Here is a 12,914-nt window from a genome sequence, read left to right as displayed (position 1 = left end):
GGTGGATCTCGAAACGAGATGATGAAAGAGAACTGCCATTTTGCCAAAAAGTTAAACAATTATCAATTGTCAAGGCTAATGTGGAATCTTCCTTGTGTGACAACAAGCCCCGGTCTCCTGTATTACATGAGCTAAAATAAACACTGCTCTCTCCGTGGGCACAGAAGCAAAGTTTAAGTAGGAAGTGTCTGGTTTAAGGAGGAGATTGCGTCTTCCTCCGCGGCGCTTAGCGATGGATGCCATTTCTGATGAATCCCTTGAGCCTGTGGCCCTGGTGTTCGGGGTTAAATGTGAATAGACAGATGTGCCAGAGAGCCAGAACTGCTGCAGAGCTCTCTGTAAACCCAAGCCATCCTCTTCAATAATGCAGGAACCCACATGTGACGGGCACATGGCCATGCATAGAGCCGAGCATCCCTGCAGGGAGGAACACACTCCTGGGGATAACGGTAGACGAGTATGTCTTTACTTCTTTTGAACGCTTCTAAACATCCCCCCTTTTTCATCGTGCCATTATTTTACAGGTCTTTATTTATACCAGCAATGCAGTAATGAATTTTTGATGATTGGTTTTAAGTTTACTGTAGCTGAAAGATAAATTAGTAGAGAAGAAGACCTGGGGAATTTGTGACATTTTTTGTAGGTTTTTCTTCATATTAACTGAGGCTTCTATAAAAAATAACCACAATTTTTATTTCTTTTTTTTGGTATAGGAAACGTATATATGTTCCAGCACTAACAATCCCATTAAATGCTTTATATTTCATAGTTAATGTTTTAATTGATCCGATACAGCTTCATTTCAAATTTTAAATTCAAAATCATCATAAGTTTGGACAGTAAATCATTTTTTTCTACATATTGTAATATATATATTACAATATTATATATATATATATATATATATATATATATATATATATATATATATATATATATATAATTATACCTATATTTTTTCGGACAAAAAAAATATCTTTACTGAGAATGCTGAATAATTGTGATCACATTCATTTATCATTAAAGAAATGCAATGTGTTGCAATTGCATCCCTGCCACATCCATCTTCTCGTCTTGAGAGTAGATTTTTCTTAATTCTTCATTTTTCAGCAATACATTACTGATCATGATGTGCAAACGTGTGGGGTAAGTTTTAACATTAAAATTTGCACGTTATAACTCTAGTTCTTTATTTGATGCCTTTTATATGACGTTGTAAAATGCATTAGCCCCAATATTTCCTTTTTCCAATATTTAATTCCTGTATTTTGTCGCCCTCTACTGTTTAATATGAAGACTACAATAAAAGAGTGCTTTAAATAATTTTCCATTCCCGTAGTATTGCCTGAGATGAGATATATTAAATACTGATATGTTTAGAATATTATTTAATGTTGTCCTAAGAATATATTTTACATTAACCCTATAATAAAATTGATTGTAATGGATATTATTGGACGCAATATATATAAAAAGAGTTCTGTCTCTTTAAGAAAGACCATTCTGTCTTCTTGACGCTTGATTTAGACGTCAGAGCTACTTTCTGCGCCACATGTGTTGAACGAGTCGATTTATCTCTGTAGTTTTCCTCAAAAACATATTGGAATGGACTCAAATCTTTATGGATAAAGACAATATTTTATAAGAAACACTCTTTTAAAGTAAGAATTACTTCAGATAAATGTGTTTTTGAGAAGGTATTGGCTTGTAGAGTACAGCGTCACATTAGATATATTAGATCTGTTTTAGTGTGATTTTACCGATATCCTGCATTCTTTTTTTAAAATCTGTAATAGTTGTGACATGCAGTAATGGCTCTCCTGGAGAAGAATGACGTTACAACAGACCTAGAAACACAAGCTATGGCCAGTGAAGGAGAGTTAAATGACCCTAAACCAGAGGAGGAGGAGAAAGCAAACTGTGTCCAACATGCTGACCAGGAGATGAACTGTGAAGATGGTAATGATGATGATGATGATGATGATGATGATGATGATGATGGTGGAGCTCTTGAAGCGGGGACTAATGAAGAAGATGAGCTTGAGAAACCAACGGGCAAGAAACTTATTCCAGGTATCGTGTATATAGGACACATCCCTCCGAGGATGAGACCAAAACACATGCGGAATATGCTGAGTGTGTACGGAGAGATCGGCAGGATCTTCCTACAGCCTGAAGGTAAAAAACTACATGACTGAAATAAAGCTGTTGACTTGTCTTTTTGACTTATTTCTAAAACATCCCCAAACTTTTGAACAGCAAGGTATGTGTCTGTATAGCCTGTGTGTGTGTGTGTGTGTGTGTGTGTGAGAGAGAGAATGTATTATTTATGTGTGTGTGTGTGTGTGTGTGTGTATGTATTATTTATTTATATATATATATATATATATATATATATATATTTGCATGCACACACACACATACACTGTCCGCTGTTTGGATATATAAAGTTTCTGGCATGTTATGTGTTTGGCACCAGTTCTTCTAAACCCTATGGAGTGTGTAGCTTTTCATTTCTTAAATAATCATGTAGGAAGACATGACAATGTCAAGATCAGGCTCAAATTGTGAAATAATGGTTGTGAGGGAGCATGAAGACTAATTTTCGCTCATGAATTGACACCTCTGAGTCCAGACCTTTAATTAATTGAAAGTCTTATGGATGTGCTGGAGGAGACTTTACAGAGTGCTGGACTCTTGCATTGTCAAAACAAGTTTTTGACCAAAAATTGATGCACCTCTTGATGGTAATAAATGTTGTGATATTATTTCTATCAAGAGAGGTGCATCAATTTTTCACTCTTACTGTGTGAAAGTGCATGTTTTCATGTTTGACCAACATTCCCACTAAAAATCGGACTCTCTTCTAGATCGTTGTGTAAAAAACAAGAAAAAGAAGGCAGGGAGCAGATCATCCAGTTTCACTGAGGGATGGGTGGAGTTCAGAGACAAGCGCATCGCCAAGAGAGTCTCAACCACTCTGCACAACACACCCATGGCCAACAGGAAGAGGAGCCATTTCAGCAGTGACCTGTGGTCCATCAAGGTACATAATACAGATACACTGCCACAGAGGTGTGAAGAGTACCTGGAAACAGTGAGGTGCTGTAATAATGTAAAATATGGGGGAAATTGTTTTGTTTTTTTAAACAATAAAGCATAAAAGCATTTTCTACTATACACCAAAACAAAATCAAGACTTTGTAAAAGGGCAAAATAGGACCCCCTTTAAAGGGTTAATTCACCCAAAAATGAAAATGATGTCATTAATGACTCCCCCTCATGTCGTTCCAAGCCCGTAAGACCTCCGCTCATCTTCAGGACACAGTTTAAGATATTTTAGATTTAGTCCGAGAGCTTTCTGTCCCTCCATTGAATCAATATAAAAGTTTTTTTTTTCATATTGAAACTGTTGAAAATACACAACAACGTAAGTTTATTAGTATAATATTTTTATTAAGAACTGTAAAGAAGATTGAAAACATTTTTCCTCCTCCCGAGTGCCTCATCTTCTTAATCTCCTCACGTAAATGATTCGATTTCGATGCCTTACGTTTCTTACCCACCGCAGAAACAACCACAGGTTCATCAATGCCGTCAAAATTATTCATTTTTTTGTTTGTTTGTTGATCGAAAAGTACAAAATAGATAAGAAAAACTAGGAAGCCGGGTGTATTTAAGGCGCTGCCGTTACTGTTTACATTGCGTGGAATGGTCCGTTGTGATTGGTTGAGAGCGGATATATCGCATTCTGCAGAGAAGGGAGACTGGCGTTTGTCGCGGTTTGGAAAGAAAGGGAGAAAACATGACAGAATAACACGGCGGATATCGCATTTTACTTAAAATTAAACATTGACTTTTCAATACCAACCAGATACAATACTGATTTTTGCAGTAACTAATTTTTTTTTTTAATGGCGTTTATCGCGTTTTGGAACCAAACTCTTCATATGTACCCTCATACGGGCATGAAATATACACTTATATAAAAACACATTCTACACATACGCCTATAAACATACCTACACATGTACATACATAGGGTGAGTCATTAATGACATAATTTTCATTTTTGGGTTACTTACCCTTTAAGTATTTTACTCATACTGAATGTAGGCTCAGAAATACACTAGTCCTCAACACCTAAGAGACATGCCAGTGAAAAACAAGAAACAGTTGATTTGGGAGGAGAGGAATCACGTTTATTTTCTAAAATCAAGAGAAAACTGAACACCTCAAAATTGCAATCGACACAACAGCGTCTTAAATGTCTACAAACACTCAAGTCCCAGTTAAGCTCAAGTTCTCAAAAAGGGCATAAGTAAACCAATATCCTTCAAAAAGTTATTTTCAACATCAATCAAATAATGTTGCACTTACACTGGTTTGGACCTCATCACAGGCTGCATGTCCTCATCTCATATTTGAAACGCATGCGATTAACAACTACATGCTAATGCATCTGCATTCGTGCAAGGTAGCTTTATTGACAAGTTTAGGTAAGGGCAAAACGCACAAGATATAGTACCTTCAATGGCCTGTAGATGGCTATCACTTATTTTGTAGCAGAAATGAACTGCTGCAGAAAAGGTTCAGTCTGGGGCAGAATGTAATGTGTAATTGTATTACTCGTCATCCGTCATCACGAATCTATCGGAGTGTACTATACTAATTACATTTACTCAAATAATTTACACCACTGCACTACCGGTCAAAAGTTTGAGGTCAGTACTCAGTACGTTTTTTGTTTATTTTTAAGAAATTATTTTTATTTAGCAAGAATGGTTTAAATGTATCTAGTTACAATAGACATTTTTAATGCTACTAAAGATTTTTTATTTCAAACAAATGCAGTACTTTTGAATTTTCTATTTTTCAAAGGATCCTGAAATTTGTTTTATCATGGTTTTCCAGAAAATTATTAAGCAGCACAAATGGTTGGAACATTGATAATAAAAAGATTATTAGAATCTGAAGGATCATGTGACACTGAAGACTGGAGTAATTTTGATCAAATAATTGCAGCATAAGAGATAACCCACAATTTTGAATTTGTACAATATAAAATTAATAATATATGACTTTTTTCTTTTCTCTCTTTCATCAAGTATCTGCACCGGTTCCATTGGTGCCATCTCAGCGAGCGATTGGCTTATGAGCAGACGGTCTATCACCAGCGTATGAGGACGGAAATCTCCCAGGCGAAGAAGGAGACCAACTTCTACCTGGCTAGTGTGGAAAAGAGCCAGAATCTGGACAAACTAAAGAAGAAGAAGGAGAAGAAGGGAGAGGTTGTAGAGGAGAAGACATGGGACTACAAACAGCGTTCTACAGAAGAAGAGATCCACCTGAAACGGTTTAAGAACAAAGGCATATCCAAGAAGAACCTCCAGAAGGCACAAGAGAAGAGCAAAACCATCCAGGACAAAGCTCAGTCAAACGTTTCCCTCCTGGCCAAGATCTTCAGTAGTGGAAGGGCCCAGGAATGATGTGCTGAGAACATTAAGGTTACTGTCAGGTTTTGGTGATACTGCAGACAAGAGTGGTATTGGCGGTTACTTCAGATGCATTTTCTTTTCTTCTCGTAATTGCTTGCATACTTCTCAACATTCAATCTTTGAACCGATGTTCTACTTGTATTGTTTTTATCTGTCAGAGAACAGATGTAAACCTCTTGTAGATTGTTCTGATTGACAGTGTCATACTTTCGGAGTAAAACACTGTATAACTCACACAAGAACGCCCCACCATTGTGAAAACGGTGCTCCATTTTCCCATGAAAAGAGGCTTAATGTCCTCTGAAAGCATAATAAATTGTTTATTCATGAAATTGCACTCTAATTCTACCTCCTGCCTGTTTCCTAAATTTGCTCAAGTAATTTATTTAATTATTTTTAGTCTTTGTTTTTACATATAAATGATCATTGGGTGAGTTTTTGGGGTCATATCAATTATTCATATTATTTTAATATTAATAATATTGTCTTTAGATACAAATTGTCCTAAGTAATGAGCCAAAAGTAATGATTTTATTTATTGTATTAATACAATCTCAATATGAAGGACTTCTGTGCTTAGAAAAAAAAAAACTTTTTCATGTTTATCAAACAATACAATTACCTTCCTGAAAAATTTTACAATATATCACAAGATTGTATTGTAAAATATCTTAAACCATAGGTCAGTAGAAATGGTGTACAATGACATTTCACAGCATTACATTGTGACAGTTTTTTTTTTGGTAAGGACAAAAAGATCAGTTTGTCTGATCTTAGAAGACATGGCATCACAAGACAGAAACATTGGGTATTTTAGAGGAATTGGCTTGTTCATTTCCACCTTGTTTCGCCCCTGTTTAACACAACCATTTATAAACATCTGCTTGTAAAATGAGATCTTCCTCATCCTAAGAAGACAGATTTCTCCAGGCCATCTTCTGCTTTGGTGTACTCCAGGTAGGACGGGTAGTATCGGCTCTCATAGCGTGGGTTGTTCCTCACATATTTCAAATATTCTGGGGCTCCAGGACAAATGACGTTGTCAGCCAACAGGACAGTGCCTTTTTTGAGTAGACCACAGTCCTACAATGTCATAAAATAAATACGTTTGTAATTTTCCTTATGTTAGGATGATTACTAAAGGGGTTAAAGTACACTGCTAAAGGGATCATCGGATGAAAATTCACTTTTATATGGTGTTTGCATTTAAATGTGTCTTTGGAGTGTGTGGATACAACCACCATACAATGAAAAAAATCTATTCACTCCTTTTTTTTATCCTCAGTCTCAATAATCAGGCTGTTTTGATTTTCTGAGCACTATGATGTCATAATGCTCATGCTCCGCCCACGACCACTGACGGACTGTCCCGTATTAGCATATTTCTGCCTTCAGCCATTCGACACCCCCCATGGAAGTGAGGTTGCTCATTATCATTTAAAGAGACATGCACCTAAACAGGTCACTGTGAACAAAGCTGTTTTTGAAAACTGGTGTTGTTTTACACAACCATTGAGGAATTAAAAAAAAGTATATTACAAACTTTACATGAACACCCTAAAGAATCATACCAACTTGTGGAAAATGGGCATCCGATGACCCCTTTAAAAATAAACGTTCCAAAAGGGGGGTTTTCCACTGGAAAAACAGGTACTGTAAAGAACCTTTTGTGCTGTGGAAAACTTCTATGGATGTTAAAAGTTCATTGGAACCATAGATGACAATAAAGAACCTTTATGTTTTAAGTGTGTAAACAGTGTAATTTTGGGGCTTCTTACCTCAAGAAGTTTAGTATCTGGGACGTAACGATCTTTCCAGTGGTCCAAAAACACAAAATCAAAAGATTTTAATCCAAATCGCTCCTTCATTTTAGGAATCAAATCACCAGAGGCTCCCTCCACTATAGTAACCTTTAAAAAAACAACGAAGATATTTTCAGTGCTTTGAGATGTCACTGCTGGTATCAACAAAATAATCGCTTAGTTTGGCATTACAAAATGTTCTGTTTCCTGCCTTCAATTCAAACAAAACTGGCATTTGAATGATACAAATGTGCAGTGGAGAAGCAATAGCGAAGATTAAAAAGCATTTGGTTAACAGAAAAGATTTTGTTATTTTCCAACATCCCACATTTTTTTTTCAATAACGACCCGTTTTGTGTCTGCCCCTTTAAATACAAATGAGCTGCTGCTCCCGTCACAGAGGGCGGGGTTTCAAGAGCTCGCGTGCGTTAGCAGCTCCGATTACTCCGCAGACACGCACTAAAATGTCAGAAACTGTTCTGCCTTTTCTGTTTAAACCGGAGTCAGACAAAGATGGAGAGACTCAAGAAGAAGTGACAACACGTAGAATGCAACAGGACGTCTCTGAATGGTTAGTTGATGAATTTATGTTGCTGGTGTGGAGTTAACTATCTAGCATATTCTGTCATGATAATCTATAAAATCGCTCGCTGGCATATCAAGATGCTGATTACAGCATGATTATTGCACAGGTGTGCCTTAGGCTGGCCACAATAAAAGGCCACTCTAAAATGTGCAACAATTGGGTGACATCTCCGGTGAGTATGCTAGCCATGCAAGAACTGGGATGTTTTCAGCTTCCAGGAATTGTGTACATTTCCTTGCAACATGGGGCCGTGCATTATCATGCTGCAACATGAGGTGATGGTTGTGGATGAATAGCACAACAATTCGCCTCAGGATCTCGTCACGGTATCTATAATACAATGCACCTGTGTTCGTTGTCCATAACATACGCCTGCCCATACCATAACCCCACAGCCACCATGGGCCACTCGATCCACAACGCTGACATCAGCAAACCACTCACCCACACGACGCCATACACGCTGTCTGCAATCTGCCCTATACAGTGAAAACCGGGATTCATCCGTGAAGAGAACACCTCTCCAAAGTGCCAGACGCCATCGAATGTGAGCATTTGCCCACTCAAGTCGGTTACTGACGACAAACTGCAGTCAGGTCGAGACCCCGATGAGGACGACGAGCATGCAGAAATAGGCCTTTTGTGTACATAGAAAAAGTCTTAGATCTTTGAGTTCAGCTCATGAAAAATGGGGGCAAAAACAAAAGTGTTGCGTTTATAATTTTGTTCAGTGTGTGTATATATATATATAGGCCTATATATATATACTCACTGTATAAATATATATATATATCAATTTCTTCTTCTTTTTTTCCTTTTCTTTGTTTTTTGGCTAGTAGAAGTTCTGAATGGCCGGTAACATAAAAATTTAGAAGCCAAATTGACCGGTGAGTAAAAAAGTTAATTTCAAACCCTGAAAGTAATAAATATGGATATTTTTCTTACAAGAACGCTTTGCTACAGAAAGCCTTTATTAACCCCCTGGAGCCGTGTGCATTACTTTTATGATGGATGGATGCGCTTTTTTGGGGATTCAAAATTACAATTCACTCCCATAATAAAGCTTGGAAGAGCCAGGATATTTTTTAATAAAACTCCAATTGTGTTTGGCTGAAAGAAGAAAGTCATAATTATACACCAAGGGTGGCTCTAGGCTAGGGTGAGTAAATTATTGGATAATTTTCACTTTTGGGTGAACACAAACCCTTTAATTTTAACTAATGTGTAAACAAATGTAGGCTAACCGTATTGTAGGCTAAGTTGTTACCGGTAATTTGATGCCATTTGCTGAATTAAACATGCAATGGAAAGAGGTCAAATGGCAAAAATGTAGCATATTATATTATAATTTCACACTTTGTTGTATTTTGTAGTTTATTTACATACATATACTGTTTAGAAACTAGTAAGCAGTAGCCTATACTGTTTGCAACAAGCAGCACACAATATTCTATTCCAAATATAGCATACTAGCTCTTTTTTTCTTACTTTGTCCTGAAGGCCGGCGTAGGCGATGATCTGACGAGCAATGGCGGCAAAGGCTGGGTTGAATTCGACGGTAATGAGTTTGGAGTTGGGGGACAGCAGTCGAGCGATACGAACGCTGGAGTAACCACAGTATGTGCCAAGCTCCAGAGCCATGCTGGGGTTCACCTCCGTCAACACTAAATCAAGTATGAGCCCTTCAGAGAGACACAGAACTCAACTGAATTCAGAAAACAAACCAATGAGATGGCTAATGGCGTAGGCGAAATATCATTAGGGCCTTTCTGCCCCATTAGCTGCATTGATTCATCAGTGCCTGCTGTCGCAGATTGCAGAAGTAAACTAAAAATAGTACAAAAATAAACTAAAAACTCAGAACTAAGCCTAAAGTAGGCTTATCATTCAGTGCAATTTTTTTTTCTTACATTGTATTTGCTTGTTTTCCAGTTCAAACGTCTAAACATACTTAAATTAAAATACATTTAGCCTACTTGAGACGCAAAATGACTTACAAGATATAAAAAATTACAAGATAGTAAGTCCGAAATATGTTTCAAAATTAAGTGAAGTTCCTTAAAACATAGTTATTTTTTTTTATCCCATTGGAAGATATTTTTCTTGATTTAATCATAAACCATGGATGAAGGGTTAATGCAGTTAAACTAAAACCATAAAAAAACAACGAAAAAACAAAAACGAACTTAAATCAAATAAAATAGAAAAAAAACTGGAGGACGTGCCAAGGCAACACTTCTGATGTACTAAAATAACTAAAACTAAAATATCATCTTTACTTTTTTTTAAACTAATAAAAATGACAAAATTGCTAAAACTTTAAAGTAAAAGTAAAAAATGGAAAATATTGAAATATTTAAACATTTAAAATATTAACAAAAACTAATATCTTGATTATTTTGCTTCTCAGGTAAATGTGTCTTAATATATTTATAAATATATGAACTGTAAAACAAGACAAAAATCTTTTTTGCAGTGTTTTTGCCCATTGCCTCCAATCATCCCTTCTTTTTTTTATTCTTTTCTTTTAAGGATTCATGAAGTCCAGTTCCCCTCAAATTCAAATTATGGACGTGTTCCAATATAGTCTGACAACTATCACCAAATATCAAAATATACTAACTTTGTATATCACATAAAATAGATTCACAGCCCATTCTGGATCACATGTGAAATGAATCTCAGTCCCATAATGCATTAGTGCATTGTGTTGGATGCAATGGCTGCACATTGTTCATGCAACTAGTGTGCGTGTGTGCAGTCACGCAGAGAGCATATTGACCCAGTAGACAGGAGACTGCCATCACTTCTCATTCAGAACAGCCGGCTGTGAGCTGCCTCAAGGCCATTTACTCAAGACCAGGAGAGAGAGAGATAATACAAGGGAAAAAATATCAAGCAATTGGTAAGAACATTAGAAAGGGCGCAGAGAAGAAGGCAGGGAAGGGAAAACAGGATGCTACCTTTCTCATCGCCCACGTTCATGGCCCATTCTTTGTGCCGGCAGTAGTAGTCGATGGCTGAGATCACGCTCTGAGAGTCGCCTTTTGTGGCGTTCTTTTGAACAGCTTTCAGTATGCGCTGTGTTCATATAAATCAGAAATGATCAACACCAGTGTTCTTCAGCAAAGCCAGAGAACAATACTTGCAAGATACAGACATAACACGAGGCCAGTATTATTTTAATCTATTTTATAGGGTTTTATAATCCTGTTTAATCAGCATTCCTTTTAAAAAAATGACTGTCACAGTACCATGGTACAGTTACCAAAGTCTTATTAATACAATACAATAATGAAAATCATTTGAATTTTTTATTTATTTAAATTAAGTGCATTATGTAACCATAATGTATAAATATTTTACAATTTAAATAATTTATCATTATTACAGTAACGAGAATTTCTCTTTGCGTTATGGCTTTATTTTCATAATGGAAAGATGGTAACACTTTGTTAACTAACAATGAACAATACTTGTACAGCATTTATAAATCTTAGTTTATGTTAATCTCAACATTTACTACTACATTTTTAAGATCGAAAGTTGTATCTGTTATTATTAGTTAATGTGATCTAACATGAACATTTTTATTAACTAACATTAACCAAGGTTAATAAATGCTGTATTAATATATTGCTCATTGCTAGTTTATGTTAGTTAATGCATTAACTAATGTTAACAAATGAAACCTTATTGTAAAGTATTTAATAATAAATACCTAAAAAATTATTTTGAATGCAAACATTTTTTAATGGAATATGTTCTTAAATGTGATGAAACGACAGTGCAAAAAAAAAAATAGACCCCAAATAATATAATTTTTAATAATAAATATATTTAAATAATGTTTTAAAGTATTTGTTTAATTCACCAAAAACAAAATACTACCATGTACAAGACAGTACTTCCATGATACATGCCCCAAAACATGGTATCCAAAACATATTAATGCCATGGCACCTTTTGTTACTTTTTTATCAGCCTCTTTGACAGCAGGATGATCTCTGCACACGTGAGTGACGTATGTATGAATGACAGCGAGGGTCACCTGAGGTCGTGATGATCCCGTCGTGATGTTCAGGACCCGCTCAAGGATGACATCGTGCCAGATGAGCGCCAGCCAGCCGCTGTTCTGCACAGCTGCAGGGATGAGCCAGTGATAGAGGACGTACAGGACAGCTGCTGAAACCACCGCCACTGCCAACAAACTCAACAGCATCCTGAGAGAGAGAGACAGAGGATCACTAAGAGAATAAATGATTAAGGTCAGCAAAAAAATATGACATTAACAGCACCACGATTCACAAAGGATGAGACTTCAAAGCATTGTCAGGGAGAATTACACAAAAACAGACATGGCGTCAGTGTAAATCAGGGAAATGTGATGAAGGTCAAAGGCTAGATCTACAAAGTCAGTGAGAAATAATAAATTATATTTTACTGAAAGATAATAAAGCCTGTATGTAATTATTTGAATGACTAGTTCGATCATGATAGAGGGTGTAGACTGATCTGCAAGCATTCACATCATTATAACAAGGCACAAGCTGATTGGCCTCTGCTGATCCTGCAGCCAATGAGATTGCTTGCTCAACATTTAAATGTTCCTCTGAAACTCATAAATGTTCCTCTCAAACTCTCTGCTACAGGATTTATGGATATCTAATTATGCAGCAGCATATCTTACATATATATGTAATATATATATATATATATAAATATCAGTTACATTTTCTAAATTCGTATTGTTGTAATGTGCATGTACACTTTGCATTTGAGTTCTCATTATTCACATTAATTATTCTCATTAGATTTGCATAATACAGTAATGATATTCAACCATGTCTGAACACAATGATTTTTGATTTAAATCAAAATAAAGGCAGAACAACTAATTCTACCATTCAAATATTTTACAATCTAAACAATGTATTATTTGTATTGTCTGTGACAGTAATGTGAATTTCTTTCTTTGTTTGCATTATGATGAGAATGCAATTTTTTTGACAGTCATGAAAAATGCCC

General features: G+C 36.1%; 2 protein-coding genes across 3 annotated transcripts in view; one reads left to right on the top strand and one right to left on the bottom strand.

The window, feature by feature from the left end:
* The first annotated feature begins 1,522 nt into the window (after positions 1-1,522).
* On the top strand, positions 1,523-5,849 carry abt1 (activator of basal transcription 1). 2 transcript variants are annotated; one of them, XM_056265298.1, is made up of 4 exons: positions 1,523-1,661; positions 1,797-2,178; positions 2,871-3,046; positions 5,109-5,849. In XM_056265298.1, the coding sequence occupies exons 2-4, from the start codon at positions 1,812-1,814 to the stop codon at positions 5,487-5,489; spliced, it is 924 nt and encodes a 307-aa protein (XP_056121273.1). In that variant the 5' UTR covers positions 1,523-1,661; positions 1,797-1,811; the 3' UTR covers positions 5,490-5,849. The 2 variants fall into 2 exon arrangements, with proteins under 2 accessions (XP_056121273.1, XP_056121272.1); XM_056265297.1 differs by having other exon boundaries at positions 1,523-1,685.
* A 303-nt stretch (positions 5,850-6,152) lies between these two features.
* comta (catechol-O-methyltransferase a) overlaps positions 6,153-12,914 on the bottom strand; it is an 8,536-nt gene continuing 1,774 nt past the window's right edge. The window contains exons 2-6 of the mRNA XM_056265299.1: positions 11,938-12,109; positions 10,850-10,967; positions 9,375-9,568; positions 7,277-7,408; positions 6,153-6,581 (exon numbers count right to left, since the gene is read on the bottom strand). Of these exons, the coding sequence (XP_056121274.1) occupies positions 6,402-6,581; positions 7,277-7,408; positions 9,375-9,568; positions 10,850-10,967; positions 11,938-12,108 (795 nt within the window). The 5' untranslated portion in view covers position 12,109 and the 3' untranslated portion in view covers positions 6,153-6,401. The remainder of the gene's footprint in view (positions 6,582-7,276; positions 7,409-9,374; positions 9,569-10,849; positions 10,968-11,937; positions 12,110-12,914) is intronic.

Source organism: Rhinichthys klamathensis, unplaced genomic scaffold, assembly GCF_029890125.1.
Source record: "Rhinichthys klamathensis goyatoka isolate OS25496 unplaced genomic scaffold, OSU_Roscu_1.1 h1tg000231l_1, whole genome shotgun sequence".
In the NCBI taxonomy this organism is placed as follows: Eukaryota; Metazoa; Chordata; class Actinopteri; order Cypriniformes; family Leuciscidae; genus Rhinichthys; species Rhinichthys klamathensis.
This window is presented reverse-complemented; position numbering and strand designations above follow the sequence as displayed.